The sequence below is a fragment of the Mytilus trossulus genome, chromosome 2 (genome assembly GCF_036588685.1).
Source record: "Mytilus trossulus isolate FHL-02 chromosome 2, PNRI_Mtr1.1.1.hap1, whole genome shotgun sequence".
NCBI lineage: Eukaryota > Metazoa > Mollusca > Bivalvia > Mytilida > Mytilidae > Mytilus > Mytilus trossulus.
Window position 1 is genome coordinate 5,519,276 of NC_086374.1, and position 21,062 is coordinate 5,540,337.

The 21,062-nt window shown below is 33.9% G+C and overlaps 1 protein-coding gene across 1 annotated transcript; it reads left to right on the plus strand.

Moving 5' to 3' along the window:
• Positions 1–31: 31 nt before the first annotated feature.
• Positions 32–20,656, plus strand: LOC134706348 (tRNA N6-adenosine threonylcarbamoyltransferase, mitochondrial-like). The gene is made up of 10 exons (XM_063565207.1): positions 32–431; positions 1,981–2,080; positions 2,647–2,741; positions 3,897–3,959; positions 9,287–9,416; positions 12,734–12,938; positions 13,731–13,879; positions 18,330–18,460; positions 19,558–19,629; positions 20,485–20,656. Exons 1-10 carry the CDS (start codon positions 202–204, stop codon positions 20,561–20,563), a joined length of 1,254 nt encoding a protein of 417 aa, XP_063421277.1. The 5' UTR covers positions 32–201; the 3' UTR covers positions 20,564–20,656.
• The last annotated feature ends 406 nt before the right edge of the window (positions 20,657–21,062 follow it).

Genomic DNA, 21,062 nt, shown 5'->3' on the forward strand with positions numbered 1-21,062 from the left:
ATATTGAAACACAGTTTTAAGTTCTCAATTTAGTCCTTGGCAGATTTCATGTACTTCTATGTATATTGTTCTTCCCCTCACGGGTCTCTATTTCTGATTTTCAAGATGTCTGCGCCCATGAAACCAGGCATGAAATTATTTATGAAGGATGAAAAGAGATTTAGACAATACTAGATAACCAATCCAAATTAATTTCATAAAATGTTAACTTTTAGTAGACTAACATACATCAGAAATATAATAGGACAAGCGAAGAAAAACAAAATACTTGATGCCAATTTTAGAGTTATTTCCCTTAGAAAGATTGGAACACATCCAAGATTAGTCTTAGGGATTGAAACAAGTTGTGATGACACAGGTGCAGCTGTGGTTGATGATAAAGGGAACATACTTGGTGATGCGCTTAACTCCCAAACCAAAATTCATGTGAAGTAAGCAGCCTTTGTACATGTTGTAATAGGATGGTGAGGGGGGATAGGAGGGGTCCTGATCCCGAAATCCCGGGCGTAAAAACACAAAATCACGACATCCCAGTCTTGAAAACACAAAATCCTGAGAAAAAGAAAGAGTCTCTCCCGAAATCCCGGGCTTAAAAACTCCTGGTCCAAGAGTCCAGATAAAGGTCCTATCCCCCTCGATGGTGATGCGGTAGTCCAAAGTGGGTCTCATTGGGGTCTAACCGTGGCGCAGGATTGATGATTTTTGGTAAGCGTGACACAGGATTGATGATTTTTGGTAAGCGTGACACAGGAAAGTCAAATTATTGTGTCATGAAAACGGGAAATGAGGTCTAGTGGTACCCGGGAAATGACAATAAAATGAGAATTGCTTACGTACATAGTATATTAAGCAGATATGGCAATCTGACAAAACAGTAAGTGGGATCCGGGAACCCCCAGTATGAGACCCCCTCCAAATAATAATGAAGTCTGGCAAGAGTATTTTAATTTTTTTTCTGGGATCATTACAAATATTTACCAGTAAAGATTCTCGCCAAATGATTGCAAGACGATAAAAAAAATTGAATGTTTTTGATGAATCACATTGAATTTGATTGTAGCCGAAAATGACCATTTGACGCCTGAAGGTAAAAGGCATCACTACCCTCTTGTAATTATCAAATAAGGAAAAAAGCTGAATATAGTCCAAATAGTTGTGACGTCTTGCAAGGTTATTTATTTTTTTATGCAACGCCTCCTTATGACATGTATAACGTCAAAGGAAGTTGTCACAGAAAAAAATTAAATAGCTTTTCAATAATTCATAATTATTTGGATTACGCTAAAGCATACATGTATGCCGTATGGGAGTCACTGAAAGATAGTTTTACATCTAAGCAAAGGTTCATAACACTTTTTCGAGGGGTACCAATCAGCTCCATCATCCTTTTTCGAGGGGTACCAATTAGCTCCATCACCCTTACTCATCTATGTGTAATTTATACTGAATGTCCTATCAAAATGGTCTTTTACAGATGAGTTTTATTTTTTTTAAATTCTATGACATCAAGTACTTAACAATGTTACTGGTATATTGTCTTTAATAACTTGATGTAAATTCAATTCACTGTCCTTTAAATTATCTATTTTTGATTACAATGTAGTCTTAACGAGAGGGTGACATTGGATTCAAAAAAATTGTCATTCGCTCAGCCATGTGATAGAGTAAATAAATACCCTCATATTAGCCAATGAAGTATTTCATTTTAATATAATAATATATAATAAATAATAATAATAAATATTAATATATACATGCATGTATGTCGCTACATTGTATCTCTAGATCTGTACTAGTGATGTTCAAAGATACTCAATATAAAATAAATAAAAGCAAAATTTATGATTTTTGTTTCATTGAAAGTATAAACATGTCAAAAATGAACTCATTCTCACATCAGTCAAAAGAAGATATGTCTTATATTACATGTATTAAATAAAAAAAATAATAATTTTATGAATATATTTTATGTTTTGATAGTCATGGTGGAATTATACCTTCAGTAGCACAGGATTTACACAGGGAAAATATTGACACCATTGTCCAAGAGGCTTTGAAGTCTGCTGACGTTGCATTGCAGGTAAATTTTATCAGTGATGCAGTGATATTAGGGTTGTTGATCCCATGTTTGGTTACTATAAAAGCTGAAAGGATGTGCCAAAGAGTGAACCTACATACACATGATGTATGTAATACAAATGTAATAATGATGTTTGATTTTCAATACAATAATTTAGTTTTTACTGTTCAAAACAATTCTTGACTCTTACCTCTCTAAATACTGTAGAGTGGATTCATTAATTTTTGGGTAACACCAATTTTCCTTGATTTCTTTGGTACAAGCGAATCACAAATTTGAATGTTTAATGAAATACAACTGAACCCTCAAAGTATTATAGTATACCTTTGATAAATTTGAAGCAAACAATCAATAGTTTTATTACATTGATACTAGAATAGAAAAAGGAGCTGTGATACAGAAATATGGTTGCTAATGAAACAACTATCCATGAATTTGTCAACAAGTAAAATATTACTCTATGTTTGCATACTGAAAAGGAAGAGATATATGCTCTTATAATAGGATATATTCAAATCTGACTTGTCATTGAACACTATATAGATAAATTTTGATGTTTCTTGTAGGATCTTGAGGCAATTGCAGTAACTACTAAACCAGGACTTGCTTTGTCATTAGGAGTAGGCTTGGAATATGCCAAAGAGTTAGTAAAGGAATCAAGGTATTTTAGTTTTAAATTCATTTCCAAAACATTTTAGGAGTGATATCATATAAAAAAGAAGATGTGGTATGATTGCCAATGAGACAACTATCCATAAAAGACCACAATGACACAAACATTAACAACTATAGATCACCATACAGCCTTCAGCAACGAGCAAAGCCCATACTGCATAGTCAGCTATAAAAGGCTCCGATAAGACAATGTAAAACAATTCAAACATGAAAACTAACGGCCTTATTTATGTAAAAAAATGAACGAAAAACAAATATGTAATACAAAAACAAACGACAACTACTGAATTACAGGCTCCTGACTTGGGACAGGCACATACATAAATAATGTGGCGGGGTTAAACATGTAAGCGGGATCCCAGCCCTCCCCTAACCTTGGACAGTGGTATAAAAGTACAACATAAGAACAAACTATAAAAATCAGTTGGAAAAGGCTTAACTCATCAGATAGACAAAAAATTTGTTTATTTATTTTTTTATCTTTCCATATTAACTTATGCATTAGATTCCAGATCTTCTAGATGAATAATGTTTGCTAGTGCACATGGATAGTTATTAAGGTTGTTTTAAAAAACTCTCACCTCTGATTATGTTTTATACATATTAAAGATCTGCATCCAAGTCCAGATCTAAGGAATAATAATTAATGAATCAAATCCATGTTTTGTAGTAACATAAAAAATTGACAAAGGTCCAATAGAAAAAAGATATTTTCAAATACTGTAAACCAACTTATTTTCACGACTTTCGCGAGTAGAATAATAACGCAAATATAAATTGTCGTGAATATGTCATTCTTTGATCTTTCCTAAATAAACTTCATCAAGTAAATCAGATAATTGCGAAATTAAATAGCCGCGAAGTAGTCAAGAAAAGGTAAAACACAAAATAAAGTATCTGCGAAAATAAATTGGTTTACAGTATGTGAATCAATTTTTGGGGTACAGTTTAAAATGGGAAAAAAATGCAATTTAACAAAATTGGGAAGGGCTTTTGTACACCATCTTTGTGTGAAAATCTAAATTTTCACGCAATTAAAATTCAGTTCTTTATTAACATTAAACTCCTTAACCTTGTTCATTTTTTTGCTAGAAATGATGCAACAATGTTAATGATTCAGTATTTACTTGGTGTATTTCAGTAAACCAATGATACCAATACATCACATGGAGGCTCATGCTTTGACAGTCAGATTACTAAACAAGTAAGTTCCAGAACACTTTTATTCCAAAAGCACTAGACTGAAAATCAAGCATGAAACTGACACTCATTTCTACAAATAAGGAAGAATTTTTTTAGAAGTTTTTACTCTATGGGGTTTTAATCGAGCCTGCGACTTTTTGTCGTAGAAAGCTCGATGTAGGGATAGTGATCTGGGGGCAGGGCAGTGGCATTAGCTCCCCTTCTTAAAAGCTTTATATTTTAGAAGGTGGAAGACCTGGAAACTTCATACTTTGTATATGGATGCCTCATGTTACAAAGTTTATACCAGTCACATGTCATATGTCCTTGACCTCATTTTCATGGTTCAGTTACTAATTGAAAAAAAAGTTAAGATTTTTTGTAATGTTAAATTCTACCTTATTATAAGTAATAGGATAACTATATTTGGTATGTGTGTACCTTGCAAGGTCATGATGCTCGTCAGACAGTGTTCACTTGACCTCAACCACATTTCATGAATCAGTGAACAAGGTTAAGTTTTGGTGGTCAAGTCCATATCTCAGATACTATAAGCAATAGGTCCAGTATATTTGATGTTATCACATATGGAAGGACTGTAAGGTGTACATGTCCGACTGGCAGACGTCATCTGACCTTGACCTCATTTTCATGGTTCAGTGGTTAAAGTTAAGTTTTTGCGTTTTGGTCTGTCTTTCTTATACTGTATGCAATAGGTCTACTATATTTGGTGTATGGAATGATTGTTAGGTGTACATGTCCAACTGGCAGGTGTCATCTGACCTTGACCTCATTTTCATGGTTCAGTGGTTTTAGTTAAGTTTTTGTGATTGGTCTGTTTTTATTATACTGTATGCAATAGGTCTACTATATTTGGTGTATGGAATGATTGTAAGGTGTCATGTCTAGCTGGCAGGTGTCATCTGACCTTGATCTCATTTTCATGGTTCATTGGTCAAAGTTAATTTTTTGAGTTTTGGTCTTTTTTTCTAGTACTACATGTATATGCAATAGGTCAACTATATTTGGTGTGTGGAAATATTTTATGATTCATTTCAGTCGTGCAGGCTTTATTTGACCTTGACCTCATTTTCATGGTTCATTGCTCAGTGTTAAGTTTTTGTGTTTTGTTCTGTTTTTCTTAAACTACAAATGTATAAGCAATAGGTTAACTATATTTGTTGTATGGAAGAATTGTTAGCTGTACATACATGCCTGGCATGGTTAATCTGACCTTGACCTCATTTTCATGTTTCATTGGTAAATGTTTGGTTTTCTTGGTTAATGTTAAGTTAATGTGACAGTTGTAATAAAGCTTTATATATAGAACTATCAGCGTAATATTAATGATAAGTAAAGAAGGCAAGACATTTCAGTGTGTGCACTCTTGTTAAAATTGAAACTGTTTTAGAATTTACAAGAACCTTTCTTTCAATTTCTTACTAAAGAATAACTTTACATATATATTTACTTAGAACATATATATTGGATAATATGGTAGTAAATGGAATGAATATTTTTATGCCCCACCTACGATAGTAGAGGGGCATTATGTTTTCTGGTCTGTGTGTCCGTTTGTCTGTCTGTCTGTCCCGCTTCAGGTTAAAGTTTTTGGTCAAGGTAGTTTTTGATGAAGTTGAAGTCCAATTGACTTCAAACTTGGTACATATGTTCCCTATGATATGATCTTTCTAATTTTAATGCCAAATTAGAGATTTTACCCCAATTTCACGGTCAGAAAATGATAGTGCAAGTGGGGCATTCGTGTACTGAGGACACATTCTTGTTTTTTAAATGTCAACCCTGCAAAACCTTCACCTTTCATTTTAAATATTAAGATTCTACGTTGCTTGATAGAGTAAGATGTTTGTTTCGTTTTTAGTTTTCGCTTATTAGTATTCAAATAATAAACAGAATTATGGTTGCATGATTTGAATCATGTACAGACTTTGTGGCGGTATAAGCTCACCCCACATCTATACCAGAAACAATGAAATAATAGATAAAACATTACAAAATTTATTCAGTTTGTTAAGGTCAATTGATGATACATGTATACTCAAACTTGTATTTGTTCTGAAACAGTTTATTACTGTATTAATTATTTTGTAGGGTTGATTTTCCATATCTTGTGTTCCTGATGAGCGGAGGGCATTTTCTGCTTGCTGTAGCTTATGATATTGATGATTTTGTAGGGTAGATTTTCCATATCTTGTTTTCCTGATGAGCGGAGGGCATTTTCTGCTTGCTGTAGCTAATGATATTGATGATTTTGTAGGGTTGATTTTCCATATCTTGTTTTCCTGATGAGCGGAGGGCATTTTCTGCTTGCTGTAGCTAATGATATTGATGATTTTGTAGGGTTGATTTTCCATATCTTGTTTTCCTGATGAGCGGAGGGCATTTTCTGCTTGCTGTAGCTAATGATATTGATGATTTTGTAGGGTTGATTTTCCATATCTTGTTTTCCTGATGAGCGGAGGGCATTTTCTGCTTGCTGTAGCTAATGATATTGATGATTTTGTAGGGTTGATTTTCCATATCTTGTTTTCCTGATGAGTGGAGGGCATTGTCTGCTGGCTGTAGCTAATGATATTGATGATTTTGTAGGGTTGATTTTCCGTATCTTGTGTTCCTGATGAGCGGAGGGCATTTTCTGCTTGCTGTAGCTAATGATATTGATGATTTTGTAGGGTTGATTTTCCATATCTTGTTTTCCTGATGAGCGGAGGGCATTTTCTGCTTGCTGTAGCTAATGATACCTATGATTTTGTAGGGTAGATTTTCCATATCTTGTTTTCCTGATGAGCGGAGGGCATTTTCTGCTGGCTGTAGCTAATGATATTGATGATTTTGTAGGGTTGATTTCCCGTATCTTGTGTTCCTGATGAGTGGAGGGCATTGTCTGCTGGCTGTAGCTAATGATATTGATGATTTTGTAGGGTTGATTTTCCATATCTTGTTTTCCTGATGAGCGGAGGGCATTTTCTGCTTGCTGTAGCTAATGATATTGATGATTTTGTAGGGTTGATTTTCCATATCTTGTTTTCCTGATGAGCGGAGGGCATTTTCTGCTTGCTGTAGCTAATGATATTGATGATTTTGTAGGGTTGATTTTCCATATCTTGTTTTCCTGATGAGCGGAGGGCATTTTCTGCTTGCTGTAGCTAATGATATTGATGATTTTGTAGGGTTGATTTTCCATATCTTGTTTTCCTGATGAGCGGAGGGCATTTTCTGCTTGCTGTAGCTAATGATATTGATGATTTTGTAGGGTAGATTTTCCGTATCTTGTGTTCCTGATGAGCGGAGGGCATTTTCTGCTTGCTGTAGCTAATGATATTGATGATTTTGTAGGGTTGATTTTCCGTATCTTGTGTTCCTGATGAGCGGAGGGCATTGTCTGCTGGCTGTAGCTAATGATATTGATGATTTTGTAGGGTTGATTTTCCATATCTTGTGTTCCTGATGAGCGGAGGGCATTTTCTGCTTGCTGTAGCTAATGATATTGATGATTTTGTAGGGTTGATTTTCCATATCTTGTTTTCCTGATGAGCGGAGGGCATTTTCTGCTTGCTGTAGCTAATGATACCTATGATTTTGTAGGGTAGATTTTCCATATCTTGTTTTCCTGATGAGCGGAGGGCATTTTCTGCTGGCTGTAGCTAATGATATTGATGATTTTGTAGGGTTGATTTCCCGTATCTTGTGTTCCTGATGAGTGGAGGGCATTGTCTGCTGGCTGTAGCTAATGATATTGATGATTTTGTAGGGTTGATTTTCCATATCTTGTTTTCCTGATGAGCGGAGGGCATTGTCTGCTGGCTGTAGCTAATGATATTGATAATTTTGTAGGGTTGATTTTCCATATCTTGTTTTCCTGATGAGCGGAGGGCATTTTCTGCTTGCTGTAGCTAATGATATTGATGATTTTGTAGGGTAGATTTTCCATATCTTGTTTTCCTGATGAGCGGAGGGCATTTTCTGCTGGCTGTAGCTAATGATATTGATGATTTTGTAGGGTTGATTTCCCGTATCTTGTGTTCCTGATGAGCGGAGGGCATTGTCTGCTGGCTGTAGCTAATGATATTGATGATTTTGTAGGGTTGATTTTCCCTATCTTGTGTTCCTGATGAGCGGAGGGCATTGTCTGCTGGCTGTAGCTAATGATATTGATGATTTTGTAGGGTTGATTTTCCATATCTTGTTTTCCTGATGAGCGGAGGGCATTTTCTGCTTGCTGTAGCTAATGATATTGATGATTTTGTAGGGTAGATTTTCCATATCTTGTTTTCCTGATGAGCGGAGGGCATTTTCTGCTGGCTGTAGCTAATGATATTGATGATTTTGTAGGGTTGATTTTCCATATCTTGTGTTCCTGATGAGCGGAGGGCATTGTCTGCTGGCTGTAACTAATGATATTGATGATTTTGTAGGGTTGATTTTCCGTATCTTGTGTTCCTGATGAGCGGAGGGCATTGTCTGCTGGCTGTAGCTAATGATATTGATGATTTTGTAGGGTTGATTTTCCATATCTTGTTTTCCTGATGAGCGGAGGGCATTTTCTGCTTGCTGTAGCTAATGATATTGATGATTTTGTAGGGTAGATTTTCCATATCTTGTTTTCCTGATGAGCGGAGGGCATTTTCTGCTGGCTGTAGCTAATGATACCTATGATTTTGTAGGGTAGATTTTCCATATCTTGTTTTCCTGATGAGTGGAGGGCATTGTCTGCTGGCTGTAGCTAATGATATTGATGATTTTGTAGGGTTGATTTTCCGTATCTTGTGTTCCTGATGAGCGGAGGGCATTGTCTGCTGGCTGTAGCTAATGATATTGATGATTTTGTAGGGTTGATTTTCCATATCTTGTTTTCCTGATGAGCGGAGGGCATTTTCTGCTGGCTGTAGCTAATGATATTGATGATTTTGTAGGGTTGATTTCCCGTATCTTGTGTTCCTGATGAGCGGAGGGCATTGTCTGCTGGCTGTAGCTAATGATATTGATGATTTTGTAGGGTAGATTTTCCATATCTTGTTTTCCTGATGAGCGGAGGGCATTTTCTGCTGGCTGTAGCTAATGATATTGATGATTTTGTAGGGTTGATTTTCCATATCTTGTGTTCCTGATGAGCGGAGGGCATTGTCTGCTGGCTGTAGCTAATGATATTGATGATTTTGTAGGGTAGATTTTCCATATCTTGTTTTCCTGATGAGCGGAGGGCATTTTCTGCTGGCTGAAGCTAATGATACCTATGATTTTGTAGGGTAGATTTTCCATATCTTGTTTTCCTGATGAGTGGAGGGCATTGTCTGCTGGCTGTAGCTAATGATATTGATGATTTTGTAGGGTGGATTTTCCATATCTTGTTTTCCTAATGAGCGGAGGGCATTGTCTGCTGGCTGTAGCTAATGATATTGATGATTTTGATATGTTAGGTACCAGTGTAGATGAGGCTCCAGGAGACTGCATTGATAAGGTAAAACTGTTATATTTGTTTTGCATACAAAGATGCATAGTATTGTTAAAGATGTTTTTTTTAATTGTATAACTAAACCTTAAGGGTAGACTTAGTTTTTGGAAAATGACGCAGTCATTGTTCCATAACTGCCGACCGGAACTTCATTACATTTCTCTGTCTACCGCGCTTGGTTTCGTATTTACTATTTTCCATACAAACTGGAATCTGCTTGTGTTATCATTATGCATGATCATTATGTAGTAATCAAACAATGTGTTGTAGTTTGACGGGAACCAGTTTAGAATTTGTAAATTACAAAACGTAATTGGTTATTGTTCATTCCGTTTTGGTGTTTCATACTGACTTATATGGTTTGAATAAGCTTAAGACCCTTCAAATATTAATGTGATAGCTATATTAAAGACTGTTTTACAAAAGGATTGAACTGTTTTACTTTCAAAGTCGTACTATAGTGATATCTGTCATGTACGGATTTCCACTCTCACCGGTTAATTTCTTCTTTTACACGTGCTTTTGAAACTTCCTGTTTAAACATCGCAAGTTTTAAAATTGTTTTTTTAGTGAATTAAACTTATTTTAACAATCATGAAGCGTTCCAGAATCATTTTAAAGCAGTTTCTTCTTCTCTTTGATGATGGAAAATAGGTTTTCTCAAGAAAATACCGCAAACGATCGCAGAGGAATTGAAACGTACAAGTCAAGTCGGCACCTGGTTAAATTGGCATCTAGTCAAATTGGCACCTATTCGACGTCAATTCTGCATCCAATAATATTTGTTATAATATTTTCTATTCAATTAATTAGTTACTGTTACCAAGTACATAGTGAATATGTTGTTGTGTATTTAGGTAAACAACGAAACGAAAGTGAATATGTTGTTGGGTATAAGGGTAAACAACGAAGCCCTTACCAAAGCTGTTGTTTTAACAATTAGACAATTATTAAAATAAAATGGAAAACTATGAGTCCCTTTCAATAAACATGATAAATCAGACTTTCATGCCAAATAATTAGCAAATTTAAGGTGGTTTTTTTTTCTCAGTAAAGTTTAAACAGCATTAAACCAACAATCATGTAAAATGCTCAACTGGTTAAAATAATGCAGAAAAATACCAAATATCTCATGTATTAGTTCAAATAATTATGACGTCTGTCAAGGCTATTTTTTTATTTTTCTGGGACGCCTTCCTACGACGTTCGTCTGTCAAGGCTATTTTTTTATTTTTCTGGGACGCCTTCCTACGACGTTCGTAGGAAGGCGTCCAAGAAAAAATTTAACATAGCCTTGCGGTCATAGGAAGGTGTTCCAGAATAAAATTTAAAAAGCCTTGCCAGACGTAATAATTATTTAGACTATTGATATATATATATCAATAAAAATACACCAAAAAAGTCATTTAGTTGAGAAAAATAAATAAATACAAAATGTACATGAACACCCAAAAATGTGAAAGTTAGTATTTAACTCTTTTTGCTTAAATACACACAAAAATTCTGGCAACCCCTTTCTTATTTTTACTCTTTTTGCTTAAAATACTGTTAAAAATATATATTTAACATGGGTGACGAATTGACTACCGGTATATCAGGTGTCGATTTTAACCAGTTGCTGATTTGTCCAGGTGCTAATTTAACTAGGTGCCGGTTTGACTAGAATTCTTTGACAAATGTTTTTAAATATCTGAGTTCCATTAGACCTTTGATAACAGTAACAAAAAGATTATTTACTTCATATTTTGTGGGAGAAGGGGGTTCAGACTATGTGGTATCAGGTCTGTTTGTGCCCAATACATTTTCACACCCTACACGTTCGCACATTCGCACCCAAGGTCTGTTCGCACTCTACTCATTCGCGCCCAATTTTAATTCTAATTCAAGTTGAATAATTGGAAAATCATGGTTGTTGTTTTAAATTGCTTTGGTGTAAATACTGAATGTATTTATAGCTTGGTATGAGTAAAACATTGAAGATTTTAAAGGAAAAACACAAAAGATAATTGTTTTTAACAGCTTGGTCCCTTTGATGTGAAACAACGAAACAATAAAACATAGAAACCAAAATATAGCAATCCACTAATATAACCAAAACATGATAAAATTTATTCAACACACAGAAACAAACATAGTCAGAATCTCACTTCATTTTGAAACAAGTCAATGAAACAAAGTTATAGCAATACACTTACCAAAACATGATTAAGAGTTATTCAACACAAAATAAAACGTTGACAAAATACCACTTTATTTAGAAAGGATTATTATTATTTTTAACAATATGCTATCCAAAACATGATTAAGATTTATTTAACGCAAAAAAAAATGCTGTCTCACTTTATTTTGAGACAATGACAACAATTATACTTATAAGAAAACACTTGCTTACAGAGTTATTAAACACAAAACCAATTAAGATTGGGTGCGAACATGTAGGGTGTGAAAGTGAAAGGAGGTGAAAATGAGTGGGTGCAAACGTGAATGGAAGTGAACGGACCGGGATTCAGACTATGTACCAGTGAGAAATATACAAGCCTTTCTACAGTATTTATTTGTACAATTCAGGTAGTCTTGACCTATTCATTTGTCTTTAAAAAAACCAGCCAGTTGTCACCTTCACTTCACACACACACACACACACATATACGAATATCAATTATATGCTTACGATACATGTTGCATTGTTAAACTAATTACGGTATGTAAAAATCAAGACTTGCATAAAAACTATCCCAATATTAGAGACAGAGGCGTCATTTTTCTTCAGAGCTTTCAGCTCTTTGATTTTAATATCTTGCAGAATTTCTAATAGATGCATTATTTTGGTTTAAAATTTGGAATTTTTTTTAAATTTCAGATATTCTTGGAAGTACAATTGAAAAAATATATTTGATTCTTTTTAAAGGTCATATTTAAAAACACATTATATACGCAAATGAATCTGTGATCACTGGGTACATATAATATTTAAAACTATGCACAGTGAATATTCTCATGGAAATGAATACAGTTGATCATTGTATGAACAGTTAACAAATAGTAACACACGAAAATGGAGATTAAGGGTATGTATAATTTTGATATTGACACAAAAAGATATAAAGACATTTTGAGGTTAACAATTGACAAGTATATGTGAAAATCTTGGGGGAAATCAAACAATGCAAACAAAATAGATCTGTCACAAAGAACCCTGTGTGAGAATGGTAGCTAAAAGTTGGTAACTCATCTTTATTTACCAAGTTGATTTTTATTAAAATGATTAAATATAAATATATACTAAACATCTATTCATTTGAACAGACTTTTATTTGTGTTAGACAGCTAGAAGCCTAGGTCTGAAGAATTTACCCCAGTGTGAAGGTCTATCTGGTGGTGGTGCTATAGAACTGACAGCTAAGAATGGGGATCCATTATCATTTCCTGTACCACATGTAATGACCCATTATAGAGATTGTGACTTCTCATTTACTGGTCTAAAGACTTACTTCAAAAGATTGATTCAGGATGAAGTAACAAAACAAGGTAACATATTAACTAACTAGTAAGACAGCCATTGTAGAGATTTTTTTATTTCTCAGATATTTGTAATCAACAGGTTTTATCCTTGTAATCTGATTGATTTAATACCATCAATGTTGAACCACAATTAAAATTAAAAAAAATCTTTATATTTTTTTTTATTGTCATGTAATCTGAATTGTGGTGCCAGTGGAAATGGGATAACATTGTTTTCCTTTGAGAAATTTACTGCTCTTATTTCTATAACCCTGGATATTTACCATTAAAAGGTAAAAACCAAGATATTTAGATAATTGCTACATTGCCTCTCGCTATTTGTAAATTAATGATTTTCACCTAACAATCCCTCCCTCTTTTAGCTATATGTAAATTACTGATTTGCACAATCATCTCCTCCCCTCTCCTTTGTGAGTTTACTTGCAGTTCCATAACTTTGGTTGCAGCTATTATAAACCCTTCCCACATTCAAGGGGAATTTCATAGGATTTTGTCATATTTATGCAGGAAAGATTTTATTTTGTTCTAAAAGATGTTGTACCATTTGGAGTTTAAAAGTTATAGTTGCATATATCACCTTTACATGTTTAAACATTGTTAAGTTAGCTCCTTTCAAATTTCAGATTGCTTTTGTAGATTATAACTCACCTGTTTTGTCAAATGCAGATTCTACCAGTACACAATGTGTCAGTTTTATGACAAGTATGTTGTCATTTTTCAACCTTATAAACCAATGAAAACCTGATACTACAAAATGAATTATATTTACCTCATGTTAAATGATATTGTACTTTTCAGACCTAGCTGATGGTCAGCTACTATCCAATGTGTCAGATGTGTGTGCAGCCTTACAGTATGCTATGACATATACCTTATGTAGGAAGTTACAGAGGGCCTTTATATACTCAGAGTTAAAAGGATTGTTGCCTGAACAGAACAGAGTATTGGTAATTTTTTCTAATTAAATTATTATGTTCCTTGTTTAAATGTAATGTCAGTGTAAACACTAAAATCCTATAAAGTGACCTTTACATATTTCTTCGTACAAAAGTGATTTTGTTAGTAAGCTTACAGCTAATAAGGACTAACTCTCTAAAAAAAAAATCTGTGCTACCCTGCCTAGGTGTTTCAATTTTTAATTTTTATATTCCCGTAAAAATTTGGACGAGACATATTATGGTATACAAATGTCAGGGTTCCATCTGTCTGTCTGGCGTCCACATGTCGCACCGTAACTTGAGAACAACTTATACATATTTCATTTAACTTAACATTCTGTGGATTTTTTTATAATTTTTGTGGATACCAATTTTCGTGGATTGCAGAAATCTTGCATTTTCGTGGATATTTTGATTTTGTGGTTTTTGTAAAAGTCTGGATACATGTTTATAGAAATTTGCATTTTGTTGACCATTTAGATTCGTGGTTCACCTGTTCCCATGAAGCCCACGAAAATTGGTATATAACGAAATATAATAAATCCACAGTAGTTGTTTCTTATGATGGTCAAACAATCTGTATACTTTTTGGTGTAAATCAGATTAAAACTTTTTGGTGTAAATCAGATTAAAACTTTTTAAGTTACAGCACTTTGTAACTAAAACAGGGTGTTGTTTTTTTCACATGTAGCACTAGAAACTATTAATGAATATTGCATAAATCTTCAAACACTGGTTAGTCATATTTATCTGAAGATCTGTGTACTTTTTCGTGATGATTCTCTATTTTATTTTAGAGTAATTGAGTTTTTTGTTAAAAAAAAAAGGGGGAGGGGTTCACATGTCACGCCATATCTCAGAAACTATTTATGATTATTGCATTTACTTTTACACACTTGTTAGTTATATTAATCTCAAGATCTGTATACTTTTTATGCCCCACCTACGATAGTAGAGGGGCATTATGTTTTCTGGTCTGTGGCTCCGTTTGTCTGTCTGTCCCTCTGTGCTTCCGTTCGTCCGTCTGTCTGTGCGTCCGTTCAGGTTAAAGTTTTTGGTCAAGGACTTAGGTAGTTTTCGATGAAGCTGAAGTCCAATCAACTTGAAACTTAGTACACTTGTTGCTTATGATATGATCTTTTTAATTTTGAAGCCAAATTAGACTTTTGACCCAAATTTCACGGTCCACTGAACATAGAAAATGAAAGTGGGAGTTTCAGGTTAAAGTTTTTGGTCAAGGTTGTTTTTGATGAAGCTGAAGTCTAATCAACTTGAAACTTAGTACGCTTGTTGCTTATGATATGATCTTTTTAATTTTAAAGCCAAATTAAACTTTTGACCCAAATTTCACGGTCCACTGAACATAGAAAATGAAAGTGGGAGTTTCAGGTTAAAGTTTTTGGTCAAGGTTGTTTTTGATGAAGCTGAAGTCCAATCAACTTGAAACTTAGTACACTTGTTGCTTATGATATGATCTTTTTAATTTTGAAGCCAAATTAGACTTTTGACCCAAATTTCACGGTCCACTGAACATAGAAAATGAAAGTGGGAGTTTCAGGTTAAAGTTTTTGGTCAAGGTTGTTTTTGATGAAGCTGAAGTCTAATCAACTTGAAACTTAGTACACTTGTTGCTTATGATATGATCTTTTTAATTTTAAAGCCAAATTAAACTTTTGACCCAAATTTCACGGTCCACTGAACATAGAAAATGAAAGTGGGAGTTTCAGGTTAAAGTTTTTGGTCAAGGTTGTTTTTGATGAAGCTGAAGTCTAATCAACTTGAAACTTAGTACACTTTTTGCTTATGATATGATCTTTTTAATTTTAAAGCCAAATTAAACTTTTGACCCCAATTTCACGGTCCACTGAACATAGAAAATGAAAGTGGGAGTTTCAGGTTAAAGTTTTTGGTCAAGGTTGTTTTTGATGAAGCTGAAGTCTAATCAACTTGAAACTTAGTACACTTGTTGCTTATGATATGATCTTTCTAATTTTAGCCAAGTTAGACTTTTGACCCCAATTTCACCATCCACTGAACATAGAAAATGAAAGTGGGAGTTTCAGGTTAAAGTTTTTGGTCAAGGTAGTTTTTGATGAAGCTGAAGTCCAATCAACTTGAAACTTAGTAAACTTGTTGCTTATGATATGGTCTTTTTAATTTTAAAGCCAAATTAGACTTTTGACCCCAATTCCACCGTCCACTAAACATAGAAAATGAAAGTGGGAGATTCAGGTTAAAGTTTTTGGTCAAAGTAGTTTTTGATAAAATTGAAGTCCAATCAACTTGGAAACTTAGTACATATGTTCCCTACAGTATAATCTTTCTAATTTTTCTGTCTCTTATGTAAACGTTCCTATTGAGCAGGAATAAGGAATGAATCAGATTATATTTCCTGTTCAATCCCTGTGTTATTACTAACTTAGGTTTACTTAGGTTCTTTTACTGATACAGGAACTACAGTTCCTCTTCATCAGTCTCTATATCTAAATCTTCTCCACTTCCGGTGATTGGTGATTTATAGTCTTCGTACATCATTGCTTGGTTCATCCAGAATTTGTCCAGTCTATTCTTAAATGTATTTGTGGTTGGTGATGTTACTATAATTTCGGGTAGTGTATTCCATGTTTTTACCACTCGTAGAGCAAAAGGCATTCCTCCTTAATTCTGTTCTTGCTCTCTGTGGAAATATTTTCAGACTGTTGCCGCGTACCCCTGTTGGTGTTGTCATATCCTTCCATAATTTAACAAATTGTGCCGCCTCTTTATCATATTTTCCATTCAGTATTTTATATAATTCAATCATGTCACCTCGGACTCGTCTAAAATTTAGAGATGGTAGTTTCAATTTTTGCAGTCTTTCTGAGTATGTTAAATTCTTTAATCCTGGTAGTTGTTTAGTTGCCCGGCGCTGCACATTTTCAATCATATCAATATATTTGATTTTATATGGATGCCATACTGAGCTTGCAAATTCTAAATGTGTTCTAACGAGTGTCCTGATAGTGGTACAAAGGTATCTGTATCTAAATATTGAAAAGTCCTTCTCAGTAGTGCAAACATGGAATTTGCCTTATTAACTTTCTCACTTATATGATTTTCGAAATTTAATTTAGAGTCAATAATTACTCCAATGTCTTTTTCTTCAGTAACTTTTTGTAGTATTGTCGATTTCAGTGTATATTTTGAGTCTGGTTCAGGTCCAGGTTTACCTATGTGCATATGTTTGCACTTGTCGGGGTGAAACTTTAATAGCCAGGTATCACTCCATTGCGATAGTTTATTTAAGTCACTTTGTAATTGAGTTTTATCTTCTTTCTGACTAATTGTGTTAAAAATTTTAGTATCATCTGCAAAGAGGTATACGTCGGAATCAACCAGGTTTGGAAGGTCATTTATGAAAATTACAAAAACTAGAGGCCCAAGCACAGATCCTTGAGGTATACCTGAAGTTACTTTTGACCATGATGATGTTTTATTGTTTATTGAAACGTGTTGTATCCTGTCACTTAGAAAACTATCAACCCAATTCAGAACTGAAATTTCTGTGCCATCTGCTCTGAGTTTGTTCATTAGTGCGGAACAGTGTCGAATGCTTTCATATAGTCCATGTAAATAACATCGATAGATTTTCCATTATCAAGGGCTTTTAGCCATTTGTCCAATACATTTTAAAGTTGAAGAGATGTAGATCTGCCTGATATAAATCCATATTGACGATCAGTAAAGAATTTGTTGATTTTCATATGTTTGACAATATGTTCACGTACAAATTTTTCCATTACTTTGCACACCACTGAGGTTAGGCTGACAGGTCTATAGTTACCAGCAATACATTTTTTTCCTTTCTTAAAAATAGTTCTAATTTGTGCTTCTTTCCATCTACTTGGAACAGTACTGTTTCTTATTGATTGGTTGAATATTATGCATAATGGTGTTGATATTGATTCTGCTAACTCTTTGAGTATTCTTGGGTGTATTCTATCTGGTCCAGGAGATTTTTCAACCTTCAGTCCCTTAAGTATCTTAGCTATTTCTTCCTTATTTATATTCATTTGTAGCATTTTATTTTTAGTGTTTTTTATTGGTAAGGTATTCCCAAAACATTTATTAGTTTTTTTTCACAAGACAATCAATGGCCTTATTATGCCCTCGTGACGCAATTGTTTATTGTCTTTTTATCAAAACCATAGATTTTGAAACTTTTAACAGCAAAAACGAGTAGCATAAAACGATCAACAAGTTAGTCAATATTGCCTAATTGTTTAATAGTTTAAGGATTTATTGCCATTGATTGAGGTTTTTTTTTTATCTTAAAAACATACAAACTATAAATAGTAAAAATTATCATCAATTCAAGACAAACAAAAATGCCACAAAATAAGATCTACAAATAAGCTAACCAGTAACGGTATATCAAGAGAGAGACCTAACACAAGTCTGTATATATTTTCTATTGTAGGTAGCCTCAGGTGGTGTGGCCAGTAACCAGTATATTAGGAGAGGCCTAACACAAGTCTGTGATATGTTTTCCTGCCAGTTAATTTGTCCCCCTCCTCATCTGTGTACAGATAATGGTATAATGATAGCTTGGTATGTCAGAAAAGTTTTTGAAAACTCTTTAATATATATACAGAGACATGAAGTTGAACTTGAATAAACAAAACCTGAATGAATTAATACCATTTCAATATTTTAAGATCACCTGGCTGAAAGGGCCAAGTGAGCTTTTCTCATGACTTGGTGTTTATTGTCTGTCATCCGTAGTCGTCCGTCATGGTATGATAACTTTTTTTTTAAATGTTCTCCACTGAAACTATAAGACCAAATTTAACAAAACTTCCATTATGGTATGAAGTGAATTCAATTATCCTAGCAGGCCAGCTGCCAACCAAGATGGCTGACATGGTTAAAAATAAAACATAGGGATACAATGCAAGTTTTGTCTATTATTTTGAAAACTGTTATAAATAGACTAACCCTGACGGGAGCAGAAATGATCAGAATGTTGAGCTCTACCTATTTTCCCTTCATGTCAAAACTTTCAGACAATTTCTAATAAGAATTATTGCTCTATAAGGCAGCTACCATTTGATTTTCTAGGGGGCTACAGATTTTTTTTTCCAGACAAACTTTTATTTTCACTTTTGCCGAAAAAAACAATTAATTTTTTTGGGGACCAGTCAAAAACATTTATTTTCTTCCAATTTTAGCATTAAATATTTAAATATAGTGGCAGCTGAGGGTGAAACATACAATTTTTCTTTCTCAGGGTCAAAAACAAATTATTTTTTTCTCCAAAAACTGGAAACAAACTTTTATTCCCTCCAGAAAATCAAATGGTTGCTGTCTAATGACAATTTTTAGGGAAAGACGGCTTCAAGCCGCCAAGCCCCTATGGGGTTGACCGGAGTGACATTCCCTCACATCATTCATTTTGTTTTGAAAATACGTTATTTGTTGAACTGATTTTGTGGTTTACCTGTATTCTTGAAACCCACGAAAATTGGTATCCAATGAATAATAATGAATCCAAAGTAAGGCGTCCAATGAAATCGAATATCTATAAATATGTATCATGTAGACCTGTTGATGAATAACCAAAAGTACACATTCCACATAGTATTGTGATGATACCCTTTTTACTATCTTTTTGCTATAGAATTATAAACATATTTGTTTGTTTTAAGGAATGGTATGGAGAAACTAATGGCAGGAAAAGGAATAGCAGAGGATCCAATGTCTGTACGGTTTGAACCAAAGTAAGAATATGTAATATAAGTAACTATTTACATATTATCTGAATAATCCTGTATCCTATTTAAACCCCACATTATGATGTAGCAAGGGTATTAAAGTTGAATAATGCTATAGCAAAACAGGTAACTTAGGAGTTACATGTATATGCTTAAATAAAGGGGTGGTATACATCAATTAGACAGCAAAACACAACATATAAAAGACATCTAGAAGATAGCATAGGTGTATTATAAATATTGAGGTGTTGAAGACAGAAATGAAAAATATTTACCTTGTTAAGCATACTTTCAGACAGTAGATACAGAGTAAAGTAAAAGGCATTGAAACTCGCATCAAGGAAAATTTACTACGGTGGATTCATTATTATTTGTTCGATACAAATTTTTTGTGGGTACAGATAAGCCACAAGTTCAAATGTTCAATGAATAACATATTTTCGATAGGCTTTGTATACAGAGATTGGCAAAAAGAAATATGCTGCTGATTTTATTTTAAAGTTTTCTATCCATATTCCTTTGTGAAAACATTGGTTGCAGCCAAATATAAACAAATTTTAGCGAAGCTTTCTTAGACATAATTGCAACTAATAAAAAGTTATTTAAATGTGCCCATTCACTTTCAATCCAAAGACAGGGGATTTGTTCCAAGCTGGATCAAGTGATAGACTGGAACATTGGTATAAGCTGCTTTTCTTTTAGCATGTTGTATTTCAGGGTAAGATCAATGATAGGATAATTTGTCCAGCTATCCCCCCCTGTACTGTTACCAAAGTTAAAATCGCACCTCAGTTTGTGTCTGTCTTATACAAAGCAGGGTTCATATTGATATCACCATTTATATTCTTATTAAAATTTTAGGTTTCCTTTTGGTATAGACAGAAGAGATGATGTCAGATTGATGAATATAAAGTTAAAGAAATTGAAATTAAAAAGCTGATATATAATTAATGTTGTACATGTACCGGTACATGATTTAATCAAAGAGACTCACAGTATGTTTTTATGTGGACAATTAAAGAAGAAATATATATTGATTGTTTTCTTTCTTCAATAGAATGTCATCTGTAGAGCCATATGGGGTTTTATTTTATCCCAATAGTTGTATGAACATATGGTTGATATGTAACATGTATTTTACAGTCTTCAACAATAGACAGGAGTTTATAAAATATGTCAAGCTCACAATCATCCTGAATGTAAAAACAGGAATAAATTAAACGGAAATTATTGAAGATAATCGACACCAAATTTTAGGAATACTAATATGACATCATCCATGCACATGCCACCTTTTCAAGAACCTCGTTGAAGTTATAAGGCATATTTTACCTCCTTTTCATGATCCTCATTGAAGTGCAGAGGCAGTTTGATTTCACCACCTTTGCATGATCCTCATCATGCTCATAGAATTTCTAAGGCAATTTGATTTTACCTCC